Source organism: Pipistrellus hanaki (assembly GCF_964339955.1).
Source record: "Pipistrellus hanaki genome assembly, chromosome: 2".
NCBI lineage: Eukaryota > Metazoa > Chordata > Mammalia > Chiroptera > Vespertilionidae > Pipistrellus > Pipistrellus hanaki.
In genome coordinates, this window is record NC_140504.1 from 12,541,062 (window position 1) to 12,559,495 (window position 18,434).

The 18,434-nt window shown below is 30.1% G+C and overlaps 1 protein-coding gene across 2 annotated transcripts in view; it reads right to left on the reverse strand.

Moving 5' to 3' along the window:
• NCAM2 (neural cell adhesion molecule 2) overlaps nt 1-18,434 on the reverse strand; it is a 381,172-nt gene that overhangs the window by 16,264 nt on the left and 346,474 nt on the right. The window contains exons 15-16 of one of the 2 annotated variants that reach the window (XM_084874324.1): nt 17,850-18,030; nt 10,177-10,505 (exon numbers count right to left, since the gene is read on the reverse strand). In XM_084874324.1, the coding sequence (XP_084730450.1) occupies nt 10,399-10,505; nt 17,850-18,030 (288 nt within the window). In that variant the 3' untranslated portion in view covers nt 10,177-10,398. Of the gene's footprint in view, nt 1-10,176; nt 10,506-17,849; nt 18,031-18,434 lie in introns of those variants that run through there. The other variant, XM_084874323.1, reaches the window with a different exon arrangement.

An 18,434-nucleotide genomic window follows, 5' to 3' on the forward strand; every position in this document is an offset into this window, starting at 1 on the left:
TGAACCAAAAATAAAAATAGACACAAACACCACCACCCACAAAACCTACAAAGAGTGATCTTTCCCCTAAAGATGGCAGAGAGTTATTAGAGATACACACAGGGGAAGTGGAACCTGTTGTAATGGTAAGGAGATAGTAGAGGCCTGGGCTACGCTGTGGCCAGTCTCCCCTCTCTCCTATTTCATATTCATTTCATAAAGCATGTAGGCATGCCAACCCAGTATGGTGTTTACACTGAAGAAGAGAGTACTTGGACTAAGCATTTTAGATGTGGCTAGTGATTGAATTAACATTAGATCATTACTGTCTATTCGAATGTCTTGGAAATAGACACTATGAGATAAAATAGTGTAAATTTTATAATATATATTTATAATTATATTTAGCTTCTATATACTTATAAATGAATGGCATTTCAAATATCCCATCACTTTCACTGATTTTTTATTCTTTTAAAAAATATTTTTATTAATTTCAGAGAGGAATAAAGAGGGAGTGATAGAGAAACATCAATAATGAGAGAGAATCATTGATTGGCTGGCTCTTGCACACTCCCCACTGGGGATCAAGCCCACAAACAGGGCATGTGCCCTGGACCAGAATCGAACCTGGGACCCTTTAGTCCACAGGTCATTACTCTATCCACAAGGTTAGGGCCACCCTGTTTTTTAAGATCCTACTGGATCCCTCTTAAAGTTTTAAATTTTATCTTTTCTAAGTAATATCCTATTGCGCTAGCCAGTTTGGCTTAGTGGATAGAGCACTGGCCTGTGGAATGAAGGGCCCTGAGTTCAATTCTGGTCAGGGGCATGTACCTCGGTTGCAGGCTCAATGAGAGGAGTATATTTCAGACAGAGCATGGCATGAGTGAAGTGATGGGGCCGTGTAGGAGGCAGCCAATCAATGGTGTTCCTCTTTCACTTATGTTTCTATCTCTCTATTCCTCTCCCTTCATCTCTAAAAATAAATAAAAACATGTTAAAAAAAAAAAAACAATGCCTTGTAAAAAGTATACAATCCAAAATATAGTTGTATGGGAATTTTGACTTCCATGATTTCTATACATTTTCCATATGCAAGTAATTCAGTTTGCTTTGGTGGAGGTGATTTAGTTACTTCCCATTACGTAATGAAGATTTCTATTGGCTAGCTAGAAAAGAAACTTATTAAATTGGAATTATGACCAAATGGAACTTCTTAAATTGGAATTATGATACTGACCAGTGATAAAGAATTTAATCATTTAAATTTTAGTTATTTAGTTCAACCATTACCTGCCCATTTTCATTTTTCTGTTAATATTAATAGATTGACCATATATATAAAATAGAAAAGTTTTCTTTGCATAAACAAAAAATACTTTTAAAAAGACTATATTGAATCACATCCATGCAAGATTAAACTAAAATTGATATTTTACAATTTGCTTGTTGATTGACATCCCAAACTATCATAAAACTCTTAAATATACATATTTTGAATTTGCTAAATGTATAAGATAATAGATAAAAAATATAAACAAATATATGAATAGAATTATGAGTTTTCCAGTAATTTATAACATATTGGGTTTTGTGAAACTTCCAGTTCTAAAACTCACTATATTATCTTAGAGACATCAATTTCTTCATTATGGCTATACATGTTAAAAAATCAAGTTATAGTATTAAAACTAAACATTCTGAACATGTCTAAACATTGTAAAGAGGCCATTCTAATTAATATTTTCTTGTTTTCAAAAGCGTTAGGGAGTTTCGCATGTAACTTTATAACAGCCATACTCAGTTTAGCCTTTTTGAAATTATATGGAAACAATAGCAAACAATAGCAAAATGAAGCTTGTTGCTCACGAATTCTTCTAAATAGAAATGCAAGTTTGAAGAAATGATTTTCAACCACATTTAAATAGAAAAAATGACTACATTTTACTGTGATTTTTCTAATATTTTAATATTTATATTTGTAATAATAAATGAGAAACCAGAAGAGAGGCAAGCACATAGCCTCTATATAACTGATGTATTGAAGCTGTTTATTTTGACTTCTTAAAATGAAAAGGATAGATGCTGAAATGGAAATATATATTTTAGTTTTTATCAGACAGTAACTAAAAATACTCTTTATATAATATTAAAATACCTATGTCTACCAACCATGTAAATGCAATTTTAAAAAGTATTTTCAGAAAATGTGTAAAAATCATAAAGTAATATAGTTTAATTTGATATTCACTTAAGACTATCAACTCATTGTGAGTGTATTACCTTGATCATGGCAAAGCAGCCATATTTACAACTTGAAGTGAGAAAGATAGCAGCTGATTAATAGAAGTTCCATGACTCCTGGCAGAAAGTGTGGTGGGTTAACACATGGCCTTTATTTTCCCACATAGTTTTCTCTCTTGGCCAATCAAGCAGAAATTAATGGAGCTAGGTTGAAGATATAAGGCCATATATGTATAGAATTGGCTCAGTGTAACTTAATAATAGGATGATAAGAAAACTGAGATTTCAAGTCGCTTGACTATGTCCATGACTAATTACTTTGGTTCTCTGATCCTCAGTTTCTTATTATAATAAGTAATAAAATAATGGTGTTGATTGGATTAGGTTTCCTCAAATCTTTTTAGCTTCTTCACAGTGGCTCAAAACAATAAAGTCCTATAAATGTAATGCGACTGTCATTAGAAAAAATGTCAAACAATGACAGATACTTCCAATTTCAAATCATCTCATTGTCATGAGGCTTCAAGAAAAAACAAAAACACGATATGAAACTTCTATAGCTATTGTATTAATTGAAAGAAGTTTAAATATTGCAACAAAATATAGACATTATTTTTAAAATATATTTTTTATTGATTTCAGAGAGGAAGGGAGAGGTAGAGATAGAAACATCAATGATGAGAATCATTGATTGGCTGCCTCATCAAGCCTGCAACCTGGACATATGCTCTTGACCAGAATCGAACATGGGACCCTTCAGTCCACGAGCTGATGCTCTATCCACTAAGCCAAACCTGATTGGGCTATAGACATTATGTTTTGAAATTTATAGAAATGTGTTTCAATACGTGGTTTATAGGGTATTCCCAAAATGTATACACGTTTTGAATAATTATGAATTCCAATGGGTTAATCTGAAAAGAAAGGAACATCAGTTGAGCTATCAGCTGTTAAGTGTATATATATTATGATATATATTTGGGAGTGTGTTCTTCTAGAAGAAGAAAGATCAGGTGTGTCTTAAAATAATGCAAATCTTAAAAATAAAAATTTTTATCTGGCAGTGCAACATGATAAATATATAACCATGTCTAAACCCTAAATTGTATTTTTTTTTTTTACTTAAAAAAACTAACTGAATAATTTATATTTTAAAGAATTATTATTAGAAGCCGGGTCCAGAGCTAAAACCAAGTAATATATATATTTTTTCTTTTTTTCTATTTTTATTGATTTCAGAGTGAAAGGGAGAGGGAGAGAGAGACAGGAATAACAGTGATGAGAATCATTGATTGGCTGCCTCCTGCACGGCCCTACACTGAGGATCAAGCTGGCAACCTGGTTTATGTGCCCTGACCTAGCATTGAACCTTGATCTCCTGGTTCAGAGGTCAATGCTCAACCACTGAACCAAGCTGGCCAGACAGTGATATGTTTTATTGATAGCACTAGATCTGGATTCTAATTGTGACTCTTTACTATATAAATTATTTAACTTCTTTAGTCCTCACCATTCTCATCTAAAATATGGGAGAAATTATACTTCAGAGGGATTGTATGGAGAGTGAATAAGATATCGCACTTAGACATTCTACACCGCATGTGACACAGTTCATGTCAAAAAAAAAGAAAAAAAGAGGTGCTCTGTTTTGTATTATTTTTATTATGATCCTTAAACTTCTGAAGTCATTTATGCTTCATACTTTGGTTGTGGAGAAGCTAAGAACCTTAATGATTTCTACGACTTTATTCTCATGGTGCTCAAACTGAATTATAATGTGATATTAATCAAAGTAATTGGAGGAAATCACTTTAAGCATTTATGTCTGCTCTTACAGACATTTGTAGCAATATAGACTACTCAATAATTATTGACATTATAAAGCATACTCATAAGTTTCACTGTTATCATCTGGTTATTTTGGCCTCCCACTAGCCATGCAAGTTTCTAAGAAGACCCTAGAACTAGTTTACTATTAAAATAACAATATTTGTTATCGTTTCCAAGTTATTTTACAATATAAGTCTATTGATGATGCATTATATCTTCCAAAAGATAAATCACTCAATTATTATATGTTTATTACACTGAAATATAGGAGTTGATCAAGTTAGGAATGAAAACACACAACAAGGACAGAAAGGGTTTGTACCAGTAATAAAGAAAACACATATAACAAAGCTTTTCCTCAGTTTTCTTTATTACAACAATGGAGACACAAAAAATACAGAAAATAAAATGACATTTAATATACTATGAAACACATGCATAAGAATACATATAGTGTTGATTATTATGTTGAGGATTTCAAATAAGAGATGATACTGAAGACAATACATTTATAATGTACATTTTTTCATGAAAACAACCTATGATGAAAACAAATGCAAGTAAAATAATCAGATCAGAAGTGTTATACATAAAAATCAATGTAAGATGTGAGATAAAAATATTCTTGAAAAAAGTTCATGAATTGTGGATATTATTTAAAACAGTGAGTTGTAGTTGCTTGCTCTTAGAAAAAGAAATTAGCTAGAAAAATTATTTCATAGTGGCCACTTAGCACACACATAGAACTTGTAAAAACATGGTATATTTTAAAAAATGATGCTATCTCTTAATATTATGAAATGTTGGAGAAATGTAACTTTATATTTTAGTACTTAAGATGGAATAATTACTTACTTTAACTTGAACATACACAATTAAGACATTTTGCAATATACCTAGGTTTAATACAACCAACATTATATTAGTTCACATTTAATGTAAAATTCAGCTCTATTTGAATGAATAAGTCTTTAAAAAGTAACTAAAATAATGGTTGACCAACAATGACATGAAGACATCAGCCTGCAATTCAGATCATCTCAGATATCTGAACCAATAAAACTCTTGAATACATGTTTTTTGGAGTGTTATTTTTAAATATATATCAATTTTGTTTCATAGTATCTAAAACGGATGTAATAGAACACTCCACTCTTCTAGTACTATTTAGGGGCAGATATTTTAAGCTTCAAAAATAGTTAATAGCCACTGGGAAGGGAGGGTGGTACTAGAGTTCAACTGGTTCATAATCTTAGAAAAGGTAACAATGTCAAAGGTATTTGGAAAACAAAGCATTGATACTAAACTCCCATCTCTTTTGTTTTAGAGCAGTTAAATTTAAACTTACTGCATTCTTTGCCTTACATAAAAGTCGAGATGCTGCTTATCTATTTTTGTAATCTTTATGTGTTTCAAGTTCTTAAGTACAATGAAGTAAAAAAGAGAAAATACTACAACTTTATATTTAAGTTAAAATTGTTAACTCTAGAATAATACTCAAATTCTGAGAATAATTAGAAAGAGAACAAGTTAATGAGATGTAAGAAAGACTTTATTTTAGTGAATATCTAAAATTTGGGGTGATAGCTTCTAAATTCTTAGATTAACTATCAGATATTAATAGTAATTAAGTAATACTCTTTGTTTTTTAATTACATAGCTGATTTCAAAATAGTCTTTTTACCAAGTTAAGTATATATTAAAATCATTTCAAGTGCTATTTGTAAAATATTTGTATCTCCAATCATTATATATATATATATATATATATATATATATATATATATATATATATATATATAAATTTGAGCTGCCCATTCAATGCATTAGCTTTGGTGAAGTTTTATGACATATGTAGGGACTTTAAAATTTACCCATGACTAACAGAAAAGGAATAGAAGAAACACATCAAAAATAAAGATTTAACAAATTAAATACACCCCATTTATTCTTGTCCAAAAATTGAGGAGGTATTAAAAAGAGGGGAGTATTAAAAAGAAAAAATAATTAGGAAGGAGAATAAAATGAAATAAACCAAAATAAAACACGCTACTTAATTTGTTCACACAAATGTTATTTAAAAGATATGTTATGCCCCCAAATTTGGATCTTAATAAAATGAATAAAGCGATTTAATTAGGTGATTTAATTAGGTATTACCTTAATGATGCTATATCTTTATTCAAGTGGAATCATAACATATAGGACTAAAGAAAATTATAAATGGTAACATTTAATTTAGGTAGTATAATACATTATTTAAAGTTCTTAATGCTGTTAATATAACCAAAATCAAAGAGATTAAAATTTTCAGATAATTGTACATAATTAGAGGTATTTATTAATAAACTTTTATAAACTAAGAATAGTATACAAAAAAGCACCTAACAATTTTTGAAAGCTACACAATAACATACTGAATTATTATATTAATTATATAAATATCCATCTTGAATCACTAAAATCATTTATAATTTAAAAATTTATTTCCTCATTCTTAGTGTAGGTATATGTATTAAAAATAAAAAAGAAAGGTTCTCATGTATCTAACCGTTCATCCAGATCTAAAAGTGCATGGCTTGATTCTCTCTTGCACACTACATTTTATTGAATAGAAGTGAATAATTATAAATCCAATCATTGTATTGAAATTATTGTAAAATTTTGCTTATTTTAGATTTAATTTAAATTAAATATAATCAATGAGTGTTCTTACATAGAAAACATTTGAATTAAATATAATAGTTTTCAAATTGACCCTAATTATATAATCTATGATTTACTGTGCCTACTTGTAATTTTAATTATTACTTTTAAAAGAATTCTTAAATATTTAAAAAGTCAAAATTATTTGTAATGAAATTATTTATATAAGCATTTGTTATATACACACACATATATAACAAGTTATATATATATACATATATATATATATAACTTAAGTTATACATATAATTTGAATCCAATGTCTAGAATCTGTATATAACTTGTGTTTAGAATTTTAGAATTCTAAACACTTGATATATTTTAGGCTAAGAAAAAGATGAAAGAAATGTTAAAAAATAAAACAAGTCATTAAAATTTCAATCTTGTCCATATCTTCCAGTATGAATGCATATATATGCACTTGCATAATGGTTTTGGAAAGAATATGATTGCAGAGTTAATAAAATATATTTATTCTTATTGGATAATAATATTAGAAAAGAGGATAAAAATTCACAATCTACCTAAGGTTCTCCCATGCAAGAAGAAATTTTGTAGGATAGAAAAATTTACTAGCATATCTGAAACATAGCATCAGTGGTCTTATAGTTATCTAATAAATAATGACTGCATTTGAATTTGGTTAGTGACCATTAAGACTGAATTATATATAAAGGAAAGAATACAGACAAGACAGACTTGTATAAAGTTGGAAGATTTCAGGTTTGCATATAATATTTAACCTTATATTCCACATGCAGATAATGGTAATCATGCATAAGCATATCAACCTAGCTCTGTAGCTGCTATAATTTGGTCAAAACCACCTTTTGAAATGATTTATCACATAAGGATATGATATATATATCAATTGATATAGGCACATATTTATGGTTATATATATATAATAATTAACACAAAATTCACCTTATACACAAGTTCAGATTTGTACATTTCAGACACAAAATTTTATTTAAAAATCCATTATATATAAAAAAATAATTGAATGATGCTGTAGAGAGACTTAAAATTAGTTGAATTTTTATGTGTTGCTTACCAAATAATCACATTTATTTATTTAGAACTGTAGACAGACAGTAGTTAGCCAAGAAGCACTGTCAGTTAGATTTTATGCACGCATATAATAAAATTAAACCTCAGATAATAAAAAAAATAATTCAGCAACACACACATTATTTTTTTTATAATAAAACAAGGTTATCTACAATCTCTAATGTCTCATTTATTGAAATGCTATAGCTGCGTTGTTTATAGTTTTGTGCTTTTCAATTTCTTATAGAAAGGAAAGCACAGAACTCAGTACCTTGAGATGTCTGAGAATATTTTTTAAAGATTTTATGCATATCTCATAGCTGTAAAATAACTGTTCATCTAAGAATAAAATTTGGCCAAATGACAGAATGCTTTTTAATTTCAGGATTAACAACGTGAGCTATCCTTAGATGTTTAAATATCAAAATGAGCAACTCATTAAAATGGAAATAATTCTACTAGGATAGGATTTTAATTTTAGGCTCTTTTCTGAATTGTCAAAATGTCAGTCTAGGTGTCATGTACCTGATTGAGTGTTCTTCATATCACACTCAGTGACCTTGAGTTAGAGAACATATTCCATGTTTTCCACAAAAGTGTTTTGTAATATATGCTAAGCCAAGATAATTTCTGCAAGACTGTCTTCTGGAAATATTTTTAACTTATTGGAAAGATCTAGGCAGGTTATGATGAATGAAAAAAAAATTCCTGAAAGTATTTTTAAAACTCTTTGTTTTCCAAGTACTTTCCATCCATTTGTAATGGTCTGGGTTCATGTAGGAGGCAACCAATCAATGTGTTTTTCTCACATGGATGTTTCTGTCTGTCTTTTCATCTCTCCCTAAAAAATCAATGGAAAAATATTCTCTGGGATTAACAAAAAATAAAATAAAATAAATAGAAAGAAATAAAAATAAAACATTATTGAAAAATAGGTTAGATTCCCAAAATGCACAAGTTGGGATTTCCCTTTTACATAGCAGGGAAAAGAAAGCAGAAATATGTTTAGTCTGTGGATGGGTCTTCTGCATTCTATAGGTCTGTTGTTGGTCAGAAGAAAAACCAGCAGGTGATAGCATTGAGTTTGAAAAAGATAAATTAAATAAAATAAACTAGCACTGGCAAGTCTAGCCTTAGACCTTGGGGACATCTATAACAGTGTCAACAATAAAATTAAAGTTAAAAAAAGAAACAGAGAATACTTTCATGCAACAAAGTAGTTTTTGATGAATGAACCTGAAAGCCCAGATCTAATAATTCAATTTACCATTGAATTACGGTCACGCTTATGAATATATGTAAATCTAACTGCTTCCTAATTGCCCTGAATCACTTGCTACCTGCTGAGTGTGGCTCCATGGTTGAGCCTTGACCTATGAATCAGGAGGTGACTCTTTGATTCCAGATCAGGGTATAGGCACAGGTTGTGGGACTGACCTCCGGGAGGGGACCTGTAGGAGGCAGCTGACCAATGATTCTCCCTCATCATTGATGTTTCTCTTTCTTCCTTTCCCTTTCTCTCAACTCAATAAAATGATATTTTTAGAGAAATAATAACTTGCTAAAGTTAACAGGCAGTGGAAAACACAGAGTATCTTTTTCTCATTTTACAATGAAAAAAAAATGTGAAAAGAAAAGAAAATCTTTACTCATACTGCTCCCTCAAACCTAACTTCCCCTAAAAGATGGGATCTAATAGGACCTTATCTTAATTTCATCTTCTTGAAAGCAATAGCTAGCATATTACTTTTCTCTCTGAGCCTTGAAAGGTAATTGATTCTTAGATGTTCAAGAAAATGTAATAAATAAGTATATGCATTGTTAGAACGTCAATATTTGATGGCAGCTCAAAACACAATCCATGTCAAGTGAACAGGGTGCAATTTAAACATATTCACATTTAATTTATCATTTACTGTGGGGCAATTGCATAGAGATATTTTCACTTACTAAAAAAAAAAAATTGGATTTGTTTCATTAGTGTTCAATTTCAAAAGAAAAAACTGTTGCATGTTTATTCCTTATGAAATTTAAGATAATTTAAAAAGGCAGTACAATAAAGATATATATATAACATAATAAAAATTATCAGGTTTACAGTTTATATGTTAAAAATGTTCTTTAAGTAGAAAAATTACATTTATAAAATAACAATTAAAATCAATATAAAAGATTCATGATTCTACATAATAAAATAACTATAGAATGTATGTTCATAGATATTGAGTTGTATTTGCAAAATAACCAAATGAAGAAAGATTAGATGGAGCAAATGCCTAAATTCCAAGTAAAAATGACATGATGTTTATTTATAGAGATTAAAGAACACATTTGAATGAAGCAAGTTATTCAGTGAACTGATATCTGAAAGAAACAATTCTGATTCAACTTCCTTCAATGAATTCATGACAAATGATCTATTTTACAGGTTGACAATTTGGGAAAAGAAAATAAAACGAATTGTTTATGAGTGAAAATACATACATAATTAATTGGAACTTAGAAAATATTTTATTATAATTTTAGATCAGCCTTATAAATTGCAGGTCATAAAAGGAAATACCTTATGATATGACAATAACATTAAAACATGCAAGACAAACTTATGGCTATCATGAAAGAAAACTTGACAGCATTCAGCTGCCATGACTGGCTTCCATTCCCGCCTTTATTCGCTTCACAGCATTTATCTGCACGATGAAATAATTTTTTGAAAATAGAATGAGAATAAAATAATTAAGGAAAAAAGAGTAGAGTTAAACATGAAAACAAAGGAAAAGAAAAAAGTGATAGTAGGAAAGAAAAAAAGAGAAAATAATTAATGCAAGATTTCCACAATGCCATTGCCAATTATTTTGATATAAGACAAAAAAACAGTAAAAATGTTGTATAAAACATTTCTAAATAGTTGCCATATATTAAACACATAGCCGAGGGTCAATATTAATACTGTTTATTTCATATAACTTAGATATTGGTTCTATTATTGATTATTTAAATGTGAACATCTTAATTATTCTATAATGAATATACTATTTATGGGAGAAAAATCACCAATCACTCCACTGTGCTCCTGGCAAATTCAAAGAGGTGCATTAATATCATCTCATCATATTCTGCAATGTTTATTGATAATTTTTGTACCATAATTTATTATAAGACATTCATTCAACAAAATTAATATTATTAGTAGTAATAAATAAACTACTAAGAAATAAGTAAAATTTATATATTCACACAATGACAATTTGCAATAAGAATATAATCAATAAGCATTAATTCAACTGACCACAAGCCCACTTTAGACATATGTCACAGTACTATATGAAAAATATTTTTAAGAACCAAAGATCATGAAAATAATTTATAGACTTACTTTTTCATTATGTGCTAAACCAAAAAGTATCATTTTGCATGTAGAATTTATATTTAGAATTGACTGAGATTTCCATTATAGTTAAAATGATGTGTTTCCAAAATAATTGAGTTCAATTCCATCACTGTATGGAAATTTCTCTAATTTATACTATAATAATAGATTTAACCTTAAGGAATCATTTTAGTATTTGCCATGCACTTGAATATTGTGTTTTCTTGTTCATGTTGAGTAATTCAGAGACAAAAGTGTATACTATTATAGATGTGTGTAGAACTAGAGTGAATATCATCAAAATAATGTACAGTCATTAGAGGTATGGTCAAAAAGCCCAGAAAATAAATACATATTAATTGAAAAATTATAGCAATTTATTTATTGGTGATGATTTATATAATTTACTTGTGAGTTCGTTAAATAGAAAAACTCTCATGCTTGATTTCACATGATAGAATCATTTTACCATTGGATCTTAAGAATGTATGAATGAAGTTATTTGTGACCAAATTTAATATTGATACTCAATGTTAAAATTAGACATTTTTTCAATCACAGCTACAAGAGAAGATAAAGTAAGTGCTTATTAAAAGATACTGATATTAGGGTAAGGCTCCATAGCTTAGGGGTTAGAACACTGGTCTTGTAAAAGATACTAATATTATTTGGTTAAAACAAATACAATTAAATATTGTTTATCAAAAGAAATGATAAAATGTGAATAAGTAAAAATAAATGATAAAAATGGTTTTAAAATAAATTTATTTCCAAGGATATATTAAAACAGGGCATATTAAAGCCACTGAGAGGTAGTATTTTCAGTCATCAAAATTACATAAAAATCAATAAATGCCATTTTACCAGACTTTAGTTCTAAATCATTTTATAATCTAGTTTTGTAATCATTTCTTTAAGAATCAATTTGTCACAATTATTCAATATTCTCAAAATTTTAAAATAAAATGAGGTGGAATTATGCTTGAATATTTCAAAGTGGAACATAGCTGTGAATTTGCATACTCTCTACATAAATCAAGAAACATATTTTTCAAAATAAACACAACTTTAAATAGTAAAAGTGAGAAAATATTGTTAATTACAAAATACTTTTAAAATCAGAATCATGTACTAATATGTCATTATTATCAATAGAATATAGATAATAGAAAGGAAAGATTAACATATTTAAAAAAATAGTTCTTTAGACCAAGAAATAAATGTATTCCAGATTTAGTCTGCTGCTTAAAAAAAGTAAAATATATCTGAATGCATATAAGTAAAGTTTTTTAAAGTTTTAAATATTTTTTTTATTTTTCAATTACAGTTCATATACACCATTATATTAGTTTTAGGTATATATCCCATTAATAAACATATTACTAGTGACTATCCTAATAAATCTTGCACCCAATATGGCACCATACATTGGTCTAAGAATATTATTGACTATATCCCCTATGCTGTACTTTACATCTTGTGACTATCCTGTAACAACCAATTTGTACTTCTTAATCCCTTCATCTTTTTTTTTTTTTTTTTTTTTTTAATATATTTTATTGATTTTGTACAGAGAGGAAGGGAGAGAGATAGAGAGTCAGAAACATCGATGAGAGAGAGTCATCGATCAGCTGCCTCTTGCACACCCCCTACTGGGGATATGCCCGCAACCAAGGTACATGCCCTTGACTGGAATCGAACCCGGGACCCTTCAGTCCCCAAGCCGACGCTCTATCCATTGAGCCAAACCGGTCCCGGCAATCCCTTCATCTTTTTCACCTATTCCCCCAAACCACCTCCCACCTTCATTTGGACAGTCTACAATGCAAGTTATATAATCAAAAAACAAACAAACAAACAAAAAAAAAACACACAATAGAAGTAAAAAAAAAAAAAAAAAAAAAAAAAAAAAGGAAAAAAAAACCTAAGTTAACTTCTGAAATCCATATTGTGTAAAATTAAATAAAAAGGCTCAAGAACTGTTAGTTTATTATAGATAACTTATTTTACATATGGGTATACATTTAGCATATTTTCTTAAAATAATATAATAAATCATATATAGTACAAGAGTAATTATAGGAAAGTATATAAAGATACTTTTTTCTTATTTTGAAAATACATAATTTTAACTCTCTAGAATATTTTGGGTGTAAAGACTCCCAAATTCACTGTAATTCATCACAAACTTTAACGTTGCTCCAAGAAATCCTCTAGAGCAAAATCAAACAATTCTTGCACTGTAAGGACATGTCTTTGATGAGGCTTTCCATGATCCCTTAGCAGTCAGTGGATTCAGTCATGGTACATTAGACATTAATTTGAGACATTTTTATAGCAAAAATAAAAATTTTATTTCCCCCCCAATTTCTATTAAGCTGCTATGGCTTTGTGTCAGCTGCATAGTTGAGAGGAGAAGGATTCTATCTCCTACCTTTTCAGATATCTTTGTCTGTACATCTGTGTGTCTGACTTCTGGATGGCATTGTCTGTTTCTCAGCTGTGAGACATGTTCTATTTTTTTGTGTTATATATACTTTTTCATCGTGAAAGTTCTTATAACACGACTGTTGTTATTTTCCCTGCGCATCTTCATGGCAACACTTCCGGAAAGCACTAAATACACATGGAGTCCCCATGTTCAAATCTCACACACAATCCTAAGATTAAGTCTCCTTAATTTCTCTCCCAATGTCTTCAGCAAAGCTGGATGTGATAAGGACAATTCATATTTTATTGATTAACTTGAATTGACCTCAGCGGAATTTGAATTGTCAAATGTGATTTATATCTTTTCTTCTTGAAATACGACTCTAAATTAACTTCCAGGATACTAGTCTTGTGTCATTGCAGGAATTCTATCTTAATCTCACGGGAAGAGCAGTCCTGTCATTAACTCTTCCTGTATAATATTACAGTTTCTGAGGATGCAGTTCTTAACCCTCTGCACTTCAGAATCTCAAGAGGCACTCTCCTTGAACATATATGCTGTGCCAGGGGAAACATCTATGAGAATCGCAGACACCAATTCCTTTTCATGGGCATTACATGTTTGGTTTGAACCTCACCCAGACTTCAGATACCTTCCCCTGGTAAAGTTGACAGCATTGTAGTATGTTTCCAAAGCATGGATCTTTTCATCTCCATACACACACAGCTAACTACTACTTAACAGTTTTCTTAAGGAATGCCAACCTGATTTTATGTTAATCTTCATCCTCCAAATCCAAAATTCTTTGTCCTGAGAAAATGATACCAAGCATGGCCCAATTGCCCAAGCAATACACTAAGAAATCAGCAGTACATACGAAGCTGATTTGTGACACAAGCAAGGTTAGTCTATATCTACAATGTGTCTGGGATTTATCCGTTGTTTTATTTTTCTACTCCTATTACTTTTATTTTTCTACAAGTATTACTTTTATTTTTCAAGCTGTTCAACCTTATATTGCTTTTACCCAGATAAGCAAGATTAATCTGTTTATAATGCCTATCTATTCATGTACTTTCCTATTTCAAGTAATTTCTTTTTTTTAATTTTGCAGATAAAAATGAATTCAATTTTTTCTCCAACATTCTTTAGTAAATAAGTTTACATTATTTAATAATCAGTTATACATTGGACAAGCCTTGTAAAAGTTACTCGACTATTGAATTAAAATGAGCAACTGAACTATCTTATATTAAATTTAAAAAGAAAGAGAAATTTAGCCCATTTCTCTTTTCCTTCCATATGTTTTTCTACTTAATTTATTTGCTATAATATTTGGCAATCCTACTGTAAGTGTGCAGTTCCAGTCTGACATACATTTCAATAAAATGAATGGGACTATCACTTATGTGTAAATACAATAAAGGTAAATTCTTTCTCTAAAACTATTCTAACTTTAAACATTTTTATGGGTAATATCTATCACTAAGTATTTCAGTAGAGTAACAAATCTAATTATTTTATTATAACACCTGTGCTTTCTTACTGGTTTTTGGATTTGTTTTAAAATAATTTATATGGTTATAGAAAACCTTGGATTTCCTGGTTGGTAGGCTCTTCTCTTTCCTTATCTTTATTCACACACCTTCAGATTCCCCTCCTGCCATGCCTTTTCCAGTTCCTAAAGCAGATCAACTTCTTCCTTCTCTTGAAGATTTCTTCCATATAAGACACTTTCCCTGGAAACTTTATTCTCTACAAGAGTTGCTTGGAAAGTCATTTTCTAAGGGAACCTTTCCCTAACCCCACCCTATCTGCAGATGCCCTTGTCAAACCCACTCAAGGCATCACATTGCATCAGTACAACTCTTAGCTGTACTGGGTGGATATTCTAAATTTTGTTTAATATCTTTCTTCCCTAGTAGATTGTAAAGCCTTTGTAGGCAGGGCCAGTTCTGTCTTCACAGATTATTCTTCTATACTCATCCCAGTACTTGTTACAAAGCAAGACCCCATTAAATAATTGGAATGAATCAATGAATCTTAACATTGTAGAACCAGAAGAAACTAGCTTAAATATGAGAAAATGCATATCAAGAAAGTTCAGTGACAAGAGCAAAATTGAAACTATAAATAAGAATTCTGTCCATTTTCCTTGTTGGTACTGCCCACAAGAAGATTCTTTGAAATTGAACCAAACACACAAAAAGTGCTTTTATAGTAAATGTATCATAGAATACCTTACCTATTTTTGTGCCTTTATATACACTTTATTTATTAACTACCGTTTTGTCTATACCTAATGTTAATTTTCATTAACTATAAAAATAGTTAGGGTGTCTGGGAGTATAACATAAAGTACCCTGCCTGAAATTGATAAATTTACAGTCTGTGTTTTATCTATAAATTATTATAAAAATGTTAACTTCTCCATCATAAAACATTAATTTTTACCCTGATAAAAATAAGTATTTCCTTTAAACATATGAGCTACATGAAAGATTTGGGAGGATGGAGTATATTCCTCCCTTTGCTGACTCACATTAAGAATCACATTTATATCAGATTCTTGATTCTGCATAGAGGACAATTACAAGTAACATAATAAATTATAATTTTAGAGGCCGTTATTGATGTTTCAAACTCACAGGGGCAATGACCTTGGCAGTACATTCAACCCTTCTTCTTATTTAGGTGAACCATTTATAAGGGCATTAGATTTGTCAGTGACTTAAAGTAGCTCTGACTTTGAACAGATCCTTTAACTTCTTAAAATTATTTTGGTAAAATAAAGGTAATCTTCACTGTTAAACTAAGATTAAAGTGAGATAACACATGCAGAAGTACTTTTTAAAATGCCATTACAATATGAGATACCCATACAATTTCTGATGCTCCCAGAATTCTAATTTCAAATTACAATAGGAAGCACTTATTAATTAATACTAACAGCTGGGAGGGTAGGGAGATCTGGGGGAGATAAGAGATCAACCGAAGGACTTGTATACATGCATATAAGTACAACCAATGGACACAAAACTCTGGGGAGGGAGGGTATGTATAGGAGTAGGGGCAATGTTAAAATATGTACACAGATAATAATTTAATAAAAAATATTAAAAAAATACTAACGTTACAAAGTTATCAATTATTTTAAGCATATAACTAATAGTAATTAAATTTTAATAGAAAAATTAATTATATAATGCTGCTCTCAACTTTACAAAGCTGATATACATCACAAAATTGTAATAATGTGATTGATATCAATTTGAAATTATAAGAGGGAAGATGGTTAAGTAGCATAACTGAACTGACACATTTTATTTTTTCCAGTCTCAAAAGTGTTATGTAACAATACTGAAACTCTATTATGATATGACTTAATTAAGCCATGCCAATGAATATGCTGCTCCCAGCTCTCTCTCTATGTATATATAAAGAATGCATATATTCATACATATGTGTGAAAATTACTAGTAAATATTAAATATGATATTTAAAGGAGCAATATGTGTTAAAATAAATCCAATATGAGAACTCACTAACAGTTAAACATGTCTACAAATCAAGACAAATGCATCTTTATATCTCATGTAGCTGAGAAATATTTTCATATCCCCGCCATGGATTTTGATGACAGCATGACAGCATTGGCACGGGGTGTCATAAGCAATGCTACCTAACATAATGCTATGCACAATATTCTGCCATGTTGTGCGTCTCCTTGAAACACTAGTCACATTGCTTTCTGGGACTATATCTGTGGGTGCTTCTGCTTCACTGTGTAATTGAGTTTATGTTTCCAAAATCAACCTGCTTAGCCAGGCTTGGAAGAGGTAGTCATTATTTTTGGCCACATATTCCCAGAAGTGGAGGACTAGACTCCACGTATTTGGCAGAGAAGTTGTGTCCTTTGCCAAGTTTCTGATCTAACAGAAATGTTTCCTGTTGTATCCAACAGTCACTTTGACCATCCATCCTTGCCCTCTGCTCATTCTTCCTCCACCTCTTTAACCATCAAACTTACCAAAATATATTTATAAATTAACCAAATCACCATAGCAAGAGTGACTGAGAAATCTTGAGTAAGACTTGTCATACTAATCATTAATGGAACTTACAATTTGCACTTTTTATGAAACTGTGTTTCCAATAAAAATCTACCCAGAGGGATTGTAAAGATGATATCATGTTGATTTTCAGCCTGAGAAAACAGATCATTTTGCTTACCTTTAATAATGTTGGGCTTTGGCGGCATGCTGAACTCATAGACTGTCGGTTCAGAATATCCCAATCTGTTGGCAGCTGTAATTTGAACCTCATACCCCATTGTCCACTGTAGATGCTCCAAAATAATATGGTCTTTGTTTCCCTGCACTTTTTTCTCTAGCCACTGGTCTTCTTTATCTTTCTGTAAAGGCAATAAAAGTTGGTTTTGTAAATACCCACACACGAAAGTTGAAAATTTAAAAAAATTATCTTGTGGTCTTATTAATATCAAGAAAATAAATTTTCTCATCCATGGTAATAAATGAAGTTGCAATCATCAATGAAGTAATTTGTAAGACTTTTCCATAAAAATGTTAAGTTTATATTTCAGCCAAATACTGACGATTTCATAATTAGCAAGTGATAATTTACTTCCATCAAGATTAAAAAAATATATATCGCATATATCAGTTTGCTATTTGTCCACTTTGTTCATTATAAATAATCATCCATTAAAGTAATTGCCAGAGGCTATTGTTTACTTTGTATGTGCGGGGGGAGAGGGGGAAGGAAGAGAGGGGAGGGGGGTGGTGGTGGTGGTGATAA